The sequence below is a fragment of the Tiliqua scincoides genome, chromosome 7 (assembly GCF_035046505.1).
Source record: "Tiliqua scincoides isolate rTilSci1 chromosome 7, rTilSci1.hap2, whole genome shotgun sequence".
Lineage (NCBI taxonomy): Eukaryota > Metazoa > Chordata > Lepidosauria > Squamata > Scincidae > Tiliqua > Tiliqua scincoides.
This window is the reverse complement of record NC_089827.1, coordinates 48223918-48241217: the sequence shown is the minus strand read 5'-3', so window position 1 is coordinate 48241217 and position 17300 is coordinate 48223918. Positions and strand designations below refer to the sequence as shown.

The following is a 17300-nucleotide window of genomic DNA, read 5'->3' as shown; positions in this document are numbered from 1 at the left end:
CTAAATTTGGCGTAACAAGGCTCTGTCAATTTAAGATGACTTTAGCACAACTGGGAACAGTCAACGTGTTGCGGGCTGCTTTCAGAAATGAGGTCCTTGTACCTCAGTAGGTTTGAGTGGGTTTGCAAATAGTATAAAGAATTACCTGCTTAATAGCCTGCTGTGCCAAGAATGCCATTTGCAGTGGGTTGGGCCTTATGTTTGGATGCGGTAAATTCTGGCTTTGAGGAAACCTAATTGGCTGAGCCATCAATGGAATGGGTCCATTGGATTTGAGGTTGTGATTCTGTAAGTTAACCAAACGTGGTGGTGGTTGCTAGAAAGACAGAATAATCTTTTCAGTTAGCTATCCAGATCTTTTACAGATTTTCACAAATCACTCAAGAGTGATAATCATTTACAGCATCGTGTGAGTCACTGTCAATGTAAAGCAAAGTTGCCTGATAACTAACAGTTCCATGAACTACTTAAGCATAGACAATTATGCACAGTATGACATGAGGTCTCCACACAAAGTCTAAAGAGAGCCTACAGAGATATGAAAAACTGACAGTTATATAATATGGTGTCACTATAATGCTATAAAAGGCAAAGTAGTGTTAATTCCCAGAACGTCTTTACATGCTGCCCTGCTTTCTTTGTGAACAAAGTACAGGTGGCCAGGTGGTTTCTCCTCTGGACTTGCCCTAATTTACCTGAGGTGGTGGTGGAGGTGGAGTCTGGTGCATGGGCCCTGCAATTCTAGGATTTGGGAGCCCCACAGGACCTGCCCTCCGCTGAGCCTGCTGCCTCTGAGCGAGGACTTGCTGCTGCATATGCTGGAGTCGTAGTTGTGCTAAACTGATCTGTGTTGGGAACTTGGACAGTTGATTTGAAGGCAAGCCACATTGTGGCTGTACATTTGGTTCCATCACAGGGCTCTTAGGCATGTGCGGTGGGATCTCATTATCTTCAATTACCAGAGAACCTGGATAAAAATAATTACTTCCATTATTTACAAGTTAAAGTGTTTACTATTTATATTTCTTTGCCCTATTTGGCAATGTTCTCTGACAAATCACCCTTTCTGGCATCACGGTCACTGCCACACATCTCGTCTAAAAATTCTTCTGTTACACTAGAACTAAGTGATTTGAATACTCTTTTATTCACTTGTTGAGACCAACAGAAGCTGATCAGATATTTACAAACTGACATATAGTATCTACCAGACACCCTCATAAAAAGATATTTCAGTAAATTCATGGCCACCACTGTGAAACATTTCCTACATGGTGTTACTTCCATGAAGGAAACTGCATGTACAGTCAAGTATGACAAACATGCAGGTAAGTGGGGTTTCCCATCACAAGCACAGGCAGAGAAGCAGACATGAGCACAGTATAGACCAGGGGTGCCCAAACCCCGGCCCGGGGGCCACTTGCGGCCCTCGAGGCCTCTCAATGCGGCCCTCAGAAAGCCCCAGTCTCCAATGAGCCTCTGGCCCTCTGCAGATTTGTTGAAGCACACACTGGCCCAACGTAACTTCTCTCAGCATGAGGGTGACTGTTTGACCTCTCATGTGAGCTGTGGGATGAGAGCTTCCTCCACTGCTTGCTTTTTCACATTTGTGATGCAGCAGCGGCAGCAAAGGAAAGGCCAGCCTTGCTTTGTGCAAGGCCTTTTATAGGCATTGAGCTATTGCAAGACCTTCATTCATTCATATAAGTTCATCTTTAATATATTCATTTATGTAAACTTATGTAAATTTATTCAAATTTTACATGTAAATTAATTCTTTTTTCCCCCTAGCCCCCAACAGTGTCAGAGAGCTGATGTGGCCCTCCTGCCAAAAACTTTGGACACCCCTGGTATAGACAAACAACTTCCTATATAGAAGTGGAAGTGTAGAAAATCATCTTAGGTAATACTTCTGCTATAAACAATTCTCAAGTTAGAGACTGAAAGGATAATGGAGTGCAAGATGAAAGTATGAATCATTACTCTAAAGAAGCTACCAAGGCTACAAAACTCAGGGCACTTTAAAACAAACATCTCAAAATAACTATTGCAATAGTTCTCAGATCGTGAACGGTAAAATTAACAGTTTCCACCGCTAATAAAACTGTAAATAGAAATTTCTTCATACCTAAGTTGAAAATATTTTGGGCCCAGAAGCTAGGATCACAGTGAAATTGAATGGTGGTGTTAGGCACTGGTAAGGCATCACACCTTGCTCTAAGGAGATATCGTAACCGATATGTAATCTAAAACAAAATCAAGAATATTAGATTTAAAAAGATATTTCTGCATATGCTATCATCTGGGAAAAACTAAAGGCTAGCTTTTCCTTAAGAGCAGAGTGACCATCATCCAAACTTGAACACTTTTAAGAATGAAAGGGGACACTAAATTATATAATTTTCATTATAATTTAATTATAATTTAATTATAATTTAATGTTTTATATAACATTAAAAAATAACATAAGCAGAACATTTGTACATATGTATTTTATGTTTCTTAGTCGTATCTGTCTCTAATACATGTAACTGATATTTTTCTGAAGAAAATAGTTCTTTCCATATGGTCTTATTTTTAATTTTTTTTCATAAAATTGCCAGCAATCTTCTTCAAGATTGCATTTTATAGTTAATAAATTTGAAATAGTTGACATCTTCAATTGACTCTTCTCTACAGACCACAATATTTTTAACTGAGAAAAGACTCTCTACAGGTGAAGTACCTGATAAGTTCAGAGAAAAGTATGCTAATAGGATATTCTCAATTGCAACTTTTTTCATACTGAAATGTGTAAATATTTCAGCCCAATTGTGTTCACAGGCATGTCTTTTGCCTCCATTCAGAGTACCTTTCTTTGATAAAAATTTTTACAAGACAAATTCAAATATTTTGCCTCTGATTCTTTTTAATGCTTTGCCAATTTTAGATGCTACAAAATTGTAGGCTATCTCAATTTCATTCCATTCTGAGAAAGAACATAAATTTATCCATTTGAAAATAGGAGTTTCACCAAAAGATTCCTTCCATAAGTCGAGATATTTTACTTATTTTCTACATTTTTATATGGTCCTGCCTTCAAAGAGCTCAGGATAACGTACATGGTTCCTTTCCTCCTCCTATCGGATCCTCACAGCAGTAAACCCCAGTGAGTTAGGTTAGACTGAGTGACAGTGACTGGCCCACGGTCACCCAGGAAACCTCATGATCAAATGGGGATTTGAACCTGGATCTTGCAGGCCTAAGTCCAACACCAGAACCATTTCACCATCCTGGTTCTCCAAAGCACAATTACAAAATTTCAAAATTAATCTTGTACACTCAGTTGTCATCATTTAATTTGTTCAGTCTCTCTGTTCCTTTCATAAGGATAAATTTCAATGCCCCCTGTTTGCAAGCTTTGTTTTCAGTAACTTCAATTTGCTACAAGCTTCAACAGCTGAAGTGTTCTGGTGCTCCATTCATTTGATTACAGATGTCCAGCTGATTTTGAACCAAATGCAACCAAAATTCAGAGGACATTAAAAAATTTTTTAGTAAAGGACACATATTTGTTTACAAAGTAATCTTACAAAGGCTCAAACATTTCTAAAGTCAGAATGATGGAGAGTAAAGAGAGAAAGTGCATAATGCCATACTGAAATTTTTTGTATTCAACATCAGCTTCATCACAAAAATTTTATAGTTCAGTTACTCTGTGTATATTAAAAAATGTGTAAAGTTTGACAATTATGGCTTTTATTTCAATTGGTAGAATATCACAACTTATTTGGACACAGTTATGAATCGTGTGTGCAGTTCCAAGGACATTTCTGCTCCACAGGTTTCTTAGTCTGCAATCCTAACCACACTTTCCTGAGAGTAAGCCCCACTGAACAAAATAGGACTTACTTCTGAGTAGACCTGGTTAGGATTGTGCTCTTAATTTAGTAAGAACATTGGTTTTACCATGATGCTATGCCACACCAACACTGATATTCGTATTATCATTGCAAAGACAAATAATTTATCTTCAGTGTTGAACTTTAACTGAATATGCAATAGCATTCACAATAATGTCCGATGTTTCAACTTTAAAATAATGAACTTCCAAAAGTTTTACTTTGGCTCCATGAAACGGATGAAAGAAATTGAACCATTATTGAAATTAACTTTCTATTTGACGCATCTGAGGACAAGGATGTAAAACTGGCATCATTTAGCTGTTTGTAAAGTTCTTCTTTGCTAATGGAGACCACAGCTATCGTTTCAAATGCATAAGAAAATTTGAAATTGAAAATCAGAGAAATTAATTTAGAAAAAAAGTCATTTCATCTAAATGAAACATGCTTCACAGAGCAATAAGCAAATGCACCTTCTGCAGCGGCACATGTTAAATTGTTGTCTTCAGGCACAGTGTTCTTGAACTACTAACATTTGAAGCTGATGCTAACGCTTTTTTAGCAGATTTGGGTCTTCTACTTTTCATGTAGTCAATGATATCGCTATGGCCCCCACAGTGGATGGAAAAGGTCAAACATTTTGTGCAGGTTACATGTTCATCATCAACTTTCTTGAGAAATGGAAAACAAGTACTTAATACTTGCCAGTGGGACAAGCACTTGCCAGTGGGACAAAAAGCCAGAGGGGAGGAGACAAAAGACAAAAGGAGCGAAAGCGAGCATGGCCTCAGGTCAACACATGTCCTTCTGCCTCGAAAGCTACGACAGAGAGTGTGTTTTCTGACATCAGCCTCTTGTATGCATTCACCTGCTCTGTCTGCATTGCTCAGACATTTCAGCCCACCAAGGCAGCTCTGAACCATGCTGCAGCAGCATCTCTGTGACAGCCAAGCTTGTCACAGTGGCTTGTCTTCCAGGACAAATGAAAACGGGGGGAGGGGGGGACACTGGAACAGTAGGTGGAAATCTAGGACTGTCCCAGGCAACTGGGAAGTATGATCACCCTAAGGGTATCTTAATTTTTGTTTTACTCAACAAAAACAGAACACATTTTGTACAGTTTCCCTAGTAACAAGGTTTTGGGAATTCCCATTACAGAAGCAGTGTATCCTTTTTAAATGACAATTGTTATATTAAATGTAAGACGTAGCACTATTCCCGGTAACTGGTTGTTAGCCGCCTTGGGTGCCATTTGGGGAGAAAGGGGGGGATGAAAAAATCAATTCAATAAAATATAAATTCTTTCCAACTTAAATATTAACATAGCTCTAGCTATAAAACAGTGCATCAACAGCTTAGAAATATGAAATGTTTTAATGAGTTTCTTTGATATAGGGCTTGTTAGACAGCTAAACAAATCATAATTTGTTCAGTCATGAACTAATTTCTAACCCATTCAAGTATGTGCACTTCTGCCCCTTATTACCGCCATTCACATTCCAGGGGAATTGTGGCTTGTTGTTTAATTGTAGTTTTTAAGAGAGTTGAATCTTGGTTTTATACCCTGCTTCCATCATGGTTTGTAAACCAATTAAACAGCAGTTCTGGCTTCAGATGAACTGGAGTGGGTTGGTTTATCAATCACACTGTCTACAAAGCTTTCTGCTGGAGCTCAGGAGGCAAGGGGAGATGGAGTGGGGAAGAAGCAGAAATTCACAAATGCAACCAACTATGGTTTTGTTGATCACATGAACTAGCCTGTAGATTCCCTTGCCGTTCGTAGCCGCAAATCCAGCTCAGTGGGGAACACTCTAATATAATACAAACATATCCTGCAACCTGAAAATCTGTGATTTTATTATTAAATTTCCTGTCCATGTTGCCGAACGTGGGCTTAAAATTCAAGGAAGTGCCTAGCAAATCTCACAAGTCAGCAGGAAGTTGGGCAAGGCTGCCAACGATCAGATAATTCTATTAAAAGCCAGATTCTGCCAGTGTTTGAAATAGTTTTAATTCTTCTTAAGCAGGATAGATTCTAAGCCCATAGGTTTTTTGGAAGCACTTTTATCATTCTCCCACAACAAAACTATCAGCAACAACAGACAATTCAGAACTGAATTTTTGGCAGCCCTTGCTCTAATCATGTACCTTCCTGCAACTTGCTAAGAGCACAGTTTTCTTATATTACTGCCAGTGTTAATTCACCAAGCCATGCCTGTCCTAGACAAAAGGGTAGTAGCTCTCCAGTCTTACCAGGCGCTTGCTGTACAACAATGCTATGCTGCTACCACTGGAGACAGCCCATTTAGAAAAGTTCATGACATGTTTCAGTTGCTTAGAAAGACCTGCCACTTCCTGTTGTTGCTGTAGGAGCTTCATCCGGTGTTCCTTTGCTAAACACTGCAAGGGGGAAAAAGAACCTAAGTCATGTGTTATTTTGATAAATCCTGCAGCAGAGCAAGCAGCTGTGTCTCACTTGGCAGGGAATGTATATATAGAGGAATAGTGTATTCTCAAAAAGTACCAAGAGTCCCAACTCAAGTCATCCAATGTGTATACGATCAACACAAAAAAGTCATTTATATCTCATAAGTATTCCAACCTCCTGCTTTCTATATATTAATAGTACTTGGGTGCCCTTCAACTCAAAGACTACTCATCTTTCCATTTTACAATAAAACGGAAAATGACCAACTTGTGTAGCCTCAATTATACAATAAATGATACAACATACATGATAAGGGGCTTTCTTTTTCCAGTGAGCTCTAGCAGAGGTGGCAGCAGGCAGTGCCCCAGGCTGCACTACTCAAATGTCAACAGTTTCAAACAAACTGTAGATTTCAAATGCCCTATCAGATGCCTAGTCTAAAAGAATGCATTCTGGCACGTTAAACTGAGACTAGGACCCACAATTAGTATTCAACACTCATAAAGTAACAGACAATGTAATTCATTCAAGGTGGATGCCGCCCATGTAGCATGAAAGATTTAAGTTTACATACTGCCAAAAACATTTTTACAATTATTAAAACCAACCATTTCAAGATATTTGCATCTACGTTTTAACATCTTTCAAAAGATCTCACAACTGTTCTTTTGTAAACACTTATTGCTATTAAAAACAATACCTTGTGCCAAATTTTTTTACATCTACTTCAAATACATATGCTATTCAGCAATACTATGAACCTTGCATGCAAAGCATTACAGCGGGGTCTTACTATTGCTCCTCAATACACAGAAATTTACCTCAAGTTGATGCAGTAGAGCCTTTCCCTTTTTGTTTATTTCTACCATCAATGTGAAAATAGCAACTTTAATGTCCTGCTCCACCAGCTTCTGATTCCGATTCACTTCATGGATCCTGCAAAATGAAAAAGTGCCACTGAAGACAGTAAACATGAGAAACTGGCAGAACATTTTCCAAAGGCAGTATGACAATCCATTAAAATTTTATTACTAACTCCCACTGAAATCAGTGGCTTATTTTTTAAATTAAAAACCGTTTTATTAATAAAGTGGGCAGAAAGCCACACGAATAAAAGCACCCGCCCATCAGCCTTTTGTTTTTACATCTGAAATCTCTCCTTCTCCATCTCTGTACTCATTTGTCATTTTCAGGAGGTCTATTCTGGGCAGGAGGTCTGGTCTACAGGGTAGAGCCTCCGTCTGCCTGAAGATAACATCCACAAGGTCGCCTGTTCGAGGCCACCGGCACCATGCGACCTTGAAGCAGCTGACAAGCTGAAGCCGAGCTATTTCCATCTGCTCTGAGCATGGGAGGATGGAGGCCAGAATGTGAAGCCAGATCGGAACGAAACACCTTGAATGTAGTGGTTCTTGAAAGAAAGAACCTTCTTTCAAATTGTAAAAATCCCTATTTAATAAGGGATTTAAATAAAGCCTGCCTATGTAAACCGCCTTGAATAAAGTCTTGAATAAAGACCAAGAAAGGCGGTATATAAATACCTGTTATTATTATTATTTATTATTATTATTATTATTTTTTCTTTTTTAAAGAAAAAACACAGACCATAACTTTCTTTCCTTATACCAAATTTTGAAATATAATTAAACTTTCAGGTTGTTTTTTTTTTTTTTTTTTGAAAGAAGTAACATTTTGAAACACAAAGTGTTTTTTATTGTTCAAAATTTAGGCATACTATTATTCACCTACTCCTGCTCCATCTCCCATTCCTTCTCTCTATGCTTTAGATGATGTGTTTTATGGCAAGGACTTCTAATTTTTATCCTTTAATAAAAACAATATTTTAAATATTATGCAAATATACTACATTCATTTCACACTATGTGACCAGTCTTAAAAGCTTTTTATGGTGATCCTGTTCAACCTGACTTCCTGTAGGCATATTTAAACTATATGTAGGCATATTTATGTAGGCATATTTAAACTATACATTACAATTACCTAGATAATGAAACCTATTCTGAAAAGGGCGGGAGAAAGGTTGGAATCTCACCTTCTAAAAAACGCCTGTTGTGGATGCTTCCTATAGACAAGTTTATATACTCCCAATCTACAGATGATCAGAACATCAGAAGTGCAAGACCCCCTATGAGGAAAGTACGCTAGCTCGCTAGGGTTTAGCAGAGGCATTGCTGGTCATTTAACTTATATCAAGAACTCGAGGAGCCAAAGTTTCAATTATTTTTACTTTCCTTATAAAAGATAAACAACATATAGTACGAGAATCCTAACAAAAACAAAAAAAATAAGTCTAAGGAGCTTAGTTTTAGTATCAGAATTTTTCTACACCTGCTTGAAGTTGCACAAATTCAGTACTCCTGTCTGCTGTTTGTGACCTAAGTTTGGGCTCACAGTCTTTCAATACTAGTTTTCTCATGACTAAAAATATAATTTGAAAAAGATGCCTCTACAACATTTTTGACAATAGATCATTCTTTCTGTTTATTAACAACTCATGACCTAAAGTAATATTTCCATTTCATCTGTGATGTTCCTCAATCATATCTAGAATTTACTTCTTTCACCTTTAGCTATTCCAGCACCATAAGCCTCAAAACAAGATTATTATTCCAGGAAACTCATTATTAACCATATCTGTTGACGCCATCTTATCTAAAGCATTGCTCCTCATTTTTAATTTCACTATGAAATACAGGTAAACATTTTAACCTGTTTTGCTGACAAGAGAAAGCAAAAAGGCAACTGAATACAAAGTCAAACCAGACCAGTTCTCTTCCTTACTATATCTGACACCCTAAACATGGGAAAAATATAGTGATTAAACTTAATCTGTTATAAAGACATTGTTTTACTACTGTGAAACAAGACATGTACCTATTTTGAATCTGCTCTCCTGTGTATTTTATATATTTGCTTTTCTCCATCAGCTTCGTAACAAGTGTGTCAATTATCACCTTTTGATTCTGAAAGGCTTCGTCAATAAACTGGTACCTGCAGTAAAACAGAGAGGAATGGGGGGGGGGGGGACAAGCTTAGTAGAAGTATCCTACACCTTGCTTTACTAAAAAGCCTTTCTGAAGCAGTCTTCCTTTGTGTATTTCTATGTTGCCAAAGCTGGTCAGTTTCACAGCTGAAAAGATTTTGCTAGGCCATGGTGTGAAAAGGGTGAGATTTTGGTGTTTGTTCCGAAATCAACATCCCATCTCTGCATAAAAAATTTGCAGTCTTGCTTACTGACTGGCAGGCAATCATGCCCAGTAGATTTAAAATAATGTTATCATAAAGAAACAGACTATTTCAATTGTACATGGATCTGTCTAATTTGTATAAGGAACAAGTGAAATTTATTCCACTCTTATTTTCTACATAAAGGTCTCCGGATCAAGATGGTAACCAAAGTAACCAAACTTATGGTTGAGTAAAACTTTTCAGGGTTTTATATGGGGAAATACACACCCTAGAATCAAATGGTATCGCTGAAGACATGAATTGTAGTAGGCAACCTTCAGTCTCGAAAGACTATGGTATTGCACTCTGAATGGTGGTTCTGGAACAGCGTCTAGTGTGGCTGAAAAGGCCAATTCGGGAGTGACAATCCCTTCCACACTGGGAGCAAGTGCAGTCTGTCCCTGGTCTGTCTCCCTGGCTATGGGCCTTCCTTCTTTGCCTCTTTGCCTCAGACTGCTGGCCAAGTATCTCTTCAAACTGGGAAAGGCCATGCTGCACAGCCTGCCTCCAAGTGGGCCGCTCAGAGGCCAGGGTTTCCCACTTGTTGAGGTCCACTCCTAAGGCCTTCAGATCCCTCTTGCAGATGTCCTTGTATCGCAGCTGTGGTCTACCTGTAGGGCGCTTTCCTTGCACGAGTTCTCCATAGAGGAGATCCTTTGGGATCCAGCCAAAGGGATCATGAAGACATGAATAAGGCTGAGGGTTCTACAAGCCTGTCACAGTTGGTTCACAACCTGAAGTTGTAAAATCTGGATTTCTTCACTGTTCCACAAATGTGTTTGAGAAAAATGACTAGCTTAATATCCATTTAGTTATTGGAGGTTTTGCATGAAAAGTCTAACTGCTTATTAGTTAAATGTATGCATCTTATGTACCTGCGTACATAAAGTACCTGTGTACCTGTGTTCTTTGTGTTCCAGTACCTGTGTTCTTTGTGTTCCAGCAACTGGCAATCCCGACATGTCAACTTGTCACAAGTCTCACAATAGAGTTTCAGCTGCTCTTTTTTGTGATAAGGGCAGAACACAGGTCGCTGACTAGTTACACCAACAGCCTCTAAGAAAGAAGAAAAACCAACTTTTACCAATTGGGATTAGAACTGAAATTAATTGCTATGCTTACACATTTGCTTTCTATTCTACGAGGGTCGCCCAGAAAGTAATGCACCATTACTTATTAAACACAATGAAACTTACACACAAGAAAGAATGATGTTTCTTCTACACTCCCTATTTTTCCACGTAATCTCCGTCCAGTTCTATGGCCTTCCTCCTGCGAGACACAAGGGCATGTATGCCCTGTCGGTACCACTCCTTGTTCTGGTCACGAAGCCATTTCTGCACTGTGCGAATCACCTCTTCGTCATCCTCAAAATGTCTTCCGCGAATGGCATCCTTTAATGGCCCAAACAAGTGGAAGTCTGAGGGAGCTAGGTCAGGGCTGTAGGGTGGATGGGGTAACACAGTCCAACCCTGTTTAGTGATGTGTTCCGAAGTCCTCAAACTTGTGTGAGGCCGAGCGTTATCATGTTGAATCAAACATTCACCTGGGTTGTTATGGCGCCGAAGTCGCTGGAAGCGCTTCTTGAGTTTGGTTAATGTCTTCACGTAAGCTTCAGAATTAATGTTGCTGCCTCTTGGCATCACATCAATGAGTATGACGCCCTCACAGTCCCAAAACACAGTGATCATGACCTTACCGGCGGAAGCAGTTGCTTTGAATTTTTTCTTCTATGGAGATTGAGGATGACGCCATTCCATCGACTGTCGTTTTGTTTCGGGCTCAAAATGGTGAACCCAGGTTTCATCACCTGTCACAATCCTGGACAAGAACGCTTCCCCCTCATCTTCAAAACGTTTCAGCAACTCAGAAGAAATGTTTTTTCTGAGAGATTTGTGGTCCACCGTAAGACAGCGTGGAACCCATCGTGCACACACTTTTGAGTAATCAAGAGCATGGATGATTGCATCCACACTTCCTTTGCTGATTGACAGCTTCAGCGCCAACTGCCTAGTCATTATGTGTCGGTCCTCGCGAATGAGCATATCAGCAAGCTGCGTCTTGTCAGGTGTGACAGCCGTGGATGGCCGCCCCGAACGCTGCAAATCTTGGAGCTCTGCCGAACTACCTTCTAATGGTCTCACCCTCTGTGCCCAGCGACTAACCATACTTCTGTCGACTGCAGATTCTCCATAAACTGTACACAAACGTTTGTGAATGTTCCCAACAGTTTCTTTCTCCGCAGTGAGAAATTCAATGACTACATGCTGCTTGTAGCATACATCACTTACAGACACCATTTTGAAACACTGCTGCAGCTACGCTATCTGTCTGAAGAAACCAAAAATTTGTGTGCACACTCCTGAAAATTCAAATAATGTATATCTAAAGTTTCGCATTCGTACCATTACTGTAGGCTGAGAAAAAAAATGTGGTGCATTACTTTCTGGGCGACCCTCGTATTTTATTTTGTGTTCTTATAACTGCTAAACTGCTGCTAGACTACTTTTTTCAAAATCTGGAAACAGGGAAGAGCTTCCTCTTTCCTTCCAGTACAGTGAAGAACAAGACTATATCATAGCCAGAAAGTTTAGCAAGTTGTTTGTTTCTAGTTTTGGCAAAGGCATTTGATGAGCAGCACCTTTGTTTTCTGGTTTTTCCAAAAACCATCTGTACTTCAGTTGCTTTTATAGTCAGGAAGTGCAACAGCAGATGCACAAAGCCTGTCTCTGTAGAAGTGACAACAGCCTCTTTGTGGTTTGAAGTTTGTAGTTGATAGTCTTTCATTGGGTTTGATAAGCCACCACCACCACCCACCAACTCATATTGCTGTTGCAGCTCCTTCCTGCTTGTCATAAGGACATTGGAGATAAAGTGGTCTAGCTCAGCTTTGTTTTCATCAATGAACAGATTCCATTCGTGTGATAGATGCAAATCTAGCCATCCAATGAATTGTTGCATTGACTTCTTCAGACCCATTTTCCTGGATCAGAGTCCAATGTACCAATCAAAGATGACATCCACTCTGGTTGCATGTTTCCTAAAGTGCTATGTCACAGACTGGGAGAACACATCAGCATACATACCAAATGTCTGACACTCATGAGGCTTCCCTGTATTTTTAGTTAGTGCATGTTCAATGATGTACACATATTTTTCAGATCAGAATATGGAACCTTATGTGGAATTGTTTACTCCAAGTACCGTGTTTCCCCAAAAATAAGACCTAGTGTGTTTTTTGAGAATTGCTGAAATATAAGACTTACCTCCCCCCCCCCCCCAAAAAAAAAACCTAGTTGTGATCAGGGCCAGGACAAGAGGGGTGGAAGGGGTCCTCAGCTGGGGGGTTGGGTGGACAACAAACGCTGCACTCCCGCGCACACCACCTAGAAAGCACCTGCTGTGCTGCCTTGGGCAGAGGACGCAGAGGAGATGAGGTGGGAAGCAGCAAGCGAGGCAACCCTGCCTACCGGGCTCTGAGGCTCTCCACACTTTCCAGGGAGTAAGTCCCATTAACTATAAAGGGACTGACTTCTGAGTAGATAGGCAGGCAGGGATCCTCCTGGGCGCATAGGGGACACCCTCTCCACACCTTCCAGGGAGTAAGTTCCATTAACTAAAAAGAGACTGACTTCTGAGTAGGCAGGCAGGCATCCTCCTGGGTGCTGAGGGGATATTTTTGTAAGGTATATTTTTGTACATGAATGACTGTGGATTGTTGTACATTAAAAAAAAATAAGATATACCTCAAAAATAAGACCTAGTGGTTTTTTTTGAGCCAAAAAAAATATAAGACAGTGTCTTATTTTTGGGGAAACACAGTAGTAAGAATGTGGATATGGTCTGCCTTTGGTATGGTATCCTCCCACCTTTGTAAGCAACAATGGTAGATCTCTCGGGCATCTGTGTTTTGTGGTCAGCACCTGAAGAGTTAAGTAGCCTCTGTATGAGCATGCCATCAGTCTTTCCATCATTTTCTGCTATGTGGTAACATCTGATGTGTACAAGGAAGCTATGATGAAGCCCTTTTTAAAAACGTGTTTGTCCTCATTTGTGTACACTTCTAACCCTGTCCCCCCAGAAGCTCTGTGATGGCTCAGCAATCTAAAACCTGGGGCATCCTATTGCAGCAGTCTTTTTCCTTTGTTTGAAACACCACATGCTTCTGTGAATTTGGACCCTTTTGCCTGTCTGGAGTAAGACAAGCTTCCTACTGAGATTGACAACCATCAGTTGGGCAGCCAAATCTTTCTGTCTAGATGGGGGGGTGGGGGGGATGGAGTGGCCAGGTGAGTTCCACTTCTCCAATCATGTAACTTTATGACATCAGATCCAGGTTACTTGTACCAGCAACAGGGATACTTGGTATGTTTCTGAAAGTTTGCCATGATATCGCAGAAGACACAACCGCAGTAAGTACAGGACCAGAATTCCTGAGAAAACCTAAGAAATGATAGGGACTGTAATCCTAGCTATGTGTCAGGGAATTAATTTTGTTTTGTTTGCTCTTTCACTTCAAGCCAGGCTGCAAATGTCACCATTTTACTAGATACTGATGGTTCTGTGTGCTTTTGGATAGCCTCCTAGCTCCATTTGCTGGGCATTACTGTACCTAGTTTGGCCAAGTTTCTTTGTGTCCGTCCAGACAAGTTCAGCATTTTCTATAAGTCTGCTTGTACTTTTTTCCTACCCATTCTCCCACTCTCCCCCACCCATTTTGCTTAATTCCTTGCCTTCCAGATTTTTAATAAAGTAGTTATCTTTTAGCTCTGTCTGCCAAGTCCGTGGTCATAGGTAATGCAGTGGGTTGTCACACCTAATTGCTCTCAGATGCTAAATAAGATCTTAAGATTGATTTTAAACAAGAACATCCAGGATTCTGTATCTCCTGGGAGGGGCTCCCCCAGCATGGTCCCCCTCTGTCTGCATCAATGGCAGCAGACAGAACTAGTAGTTTCTTCTTCATTCAGCTGCTGGCCCTGTAAAAATGGAAAGAAAGGGGTGCATATGTGCTAGCCACTAGCTGCTACTCCCCCCTAGCCAAGTTGACTTCTTTTGGTACCTTCTCTGACAGATGCAAAAGGTTTTCAATTTTTCTTCAGGGAATCATTAAATGGGACAGCTGTACTAAATAATCAATTCAAATTATGGGCTGCAATTTGTATTCCTTGTTCATCATCCCTCAGCAAATCCTTGGTCACACCACCTGGTGCCATATCTTTTGTTGTCAAGGAGACCAGTATTTCATTCCTTTGTCAGGTTTGGCAACTTACTGAAACAGCTGTCAGTAAATTTTGTCAGTACCCCCAAACAGCTGTCAGTAAATTTTGTTTGTGTCTGCCATGACAGGAGACAACTAGATCATTTGAATGCAGCTTCACAGGAAGAATCTTTTAGGTCCAATAGACTTTTCACATTCTGTGAAATTCGAAATTACTCAAGATTACATCAAATAGAACTTGTTCCCTGTTTAGTCATTTTGCATGGTGTCAATATGTGTCTTGAGGAACTTGTTCATCCACTTGGACTGCATAAATCTGATTTTTTTTTTACTTGGTTTCACCACAACATAAACTCACAACGAACTTCAGATTGTCATCCTTTCATATCAGTTAGGCAGACATGTTTGTTTGACTAAACTGTGAGCCACGGTAGCAAGTTGGGAACACTTCCAGGTGCAGTATCTAGTTACCACCCCTTACAGCCCATATAAAATCCATCAAGATCTCTTCCATTCTCATTCAAGTCGTTCACATCATGTTGAGTAGCGCTTTATGATATCTCTAAACCTTTTCCCTCCACTTTAAACCCGTATCGGGCTTTCTACCATATTGCAAAGTCATCTCCTTTGTCTTGACCTCTACAACACAAAGCATTCGCTACATTTTAAGGCAGTTTTTCTATACTGCCACGTAAGAGTTCATGATGATTGGTCAGCCATTACTTCCCTGTGGGCCACTGAAGCCTTTCATCACGTGTTGGGTACTGTCGGAGGCATACACACTGGACTCTGTTTACAGCTCACCTAAGTCAATGTTTTCCATACACTGGATAATTTCTTTGAGATAAATCAAACACAAAGTCCTCCAAGAACAAAGATGACTTTCTTCAACTTTGTATTAGTCCATACAGCTTTGCATCTTGCTGAATACTGGCTATAATCGGCTATAATGATGGTGAATTTCTGTCCTTGATGTTGTGAAATGTTCATAAAATGATGGTTAACTGTAGTTATCACATCTGCTGGTACTTGAAGAATGAGTAACATACCTGATGAATTTGTAGGTTACGAAGCGGCCCAGGTTGCTTCATTAAATGCTTGCCAAGGTGGAACTTATGAATACTCATCTTGGATTCATGAGATTACCAAGGTCATGTAAGTTGCATGTTTCATTTCTTCATGGCTTCCTCATCTACACTAATGCTGATATGTGGTTGTGATGATTTGGGCCTTAGGTAGGTGAACTGCTAGAATGCTCTTGATCTTAACACCCTCTTGTTGCCTTTATCTCAGTGTGCATTAAGAGAAAGTGGGCCTCCTTGCCAAACAATATCTGGGTGCAGCAATGTAATGTATTCTTTCCGACTAGTGTTGATTCAAAGACATTTTTTAAATAAAGCAACAAGTAGATCATTCCATTTTCTACAATGTGTCAATTCTTTCTACTTTATTAATACCAATGGCGCGATTACATGGAATAACCCTACAAGGGTCTCGAATTGTGTTAACGGATGTAGAACAAGATCACATCCAAGATGTTACTTGGTGTACTAACTCTTTTCAAACAATACAAAAACTAGATACTGATATACAATGCCCTGAAAAATGCTGCATATCTTCTGGGTCATATCATTATTCTCCTCTCACAATTCATTTAAGGCAGGGGTGCTCAAACTTTCAACTTTAGGGATGCTGGACCTTTAACAAGTGTATAGAAGAGAATTGCAGCAGGTGCAACTTGTCATCCCACAGATGACAAGCTACACCTGCTGCAATTCTCTCTTCTATACACTTGTTAAAGGTCCAGCATCCCTAAAGTTGAAAGTTTGAGCACCCCTGATTTAAGGCATTCATATCCATAATTAACAAATGCAGAAACAGATTATCAAACAACCTGAACATGTTCCTTGTCAAGGCCATACTGTATGTATGTTTGCATGTGTAAGGATATCCAGAGGATCCTGCCAGATCCTGAGGGCAACCTGAACTTTTTTGGGATATGTAGCTTTCGTGAATGCTGAAGCTAGCATGTTCTTCATCAATACTATCAGACTCAGTTGAAGACAGGTCTTCTTGACATGATTTCGCTATAGCTTTTGCAATTACGTTTTCCTTTTCGGCATCTGAATAAATTAAAAGGAGAAATATCTTGTTCCTAGTTTATTCTAAACCTCAGAATAGAAAGTACTTTTCTTGGAATTATATTAGTGAAGCACACAATACGCCAGCACATTATCTTTGTACCTTTGCCATACATTACTCATGAACTTATGGTAATTCCCTGATAAACATATCAGAACTATTTTCCTGTTACTGGAATACTACTTTCCTTTGCCTGCGCTGTCTTTCAAATTCAGCCCAACATCAAAGAAGATAGCATGCTTTGGCATTATAAGGTTAAATATCCTGGTCAGTCTAGAACTCATTACTGAATCAATTTTGGCACAAGCTCGTACTGGTGTTTGTGGCATCCCGCAGAGTGTGAAAATTCACAAAACTATAATGTCATGGTTCTGGAATG

The 17300-nt window shown here is 39.8% G+C and overlaps 1 protein-coding gene across 1 annotated transcript in view; it reads right to left on the bottom strand.

Annotated features, from left to right (window-relative positions):
• The window catches only part of TRIM24 (tripartite motif containing 24), a 61693-nt gene that overhangs the window by 13092 nt on the left and 31301 nt on the right, over positions 1 to 17300 (bottom strand). The window contains exons 4-10 of the mRNA XM_066633255.1: positions 10482 to 10614; positions 9205 to 9321; positions 7131 to 7245; positions 6135 to 6281; positions 2129 to 2246; positions 696 to 967; positions 146 to 316 (exon numbers count right to left, since the gene is read on the bottom strand). Coding sequence (XP_066489352.1) covers positions 146 to 316; positions 696 to 967; positions 2129 to 2246; positions 6135 to 6281; positions 7131 to 7245; positions 9205 to 9321; positions 10482 to 10614 — 1073 coding nt within the window. The remainder of the gene's footprint in view (positions 1 to 145; positions 317 to 695; positions 968 to 2128; positions 2247 to 6134; positions 6282 to 7130; positions 7246 to 9204; positions 9322 to 10481; positions 10615 to 17300) is intronic.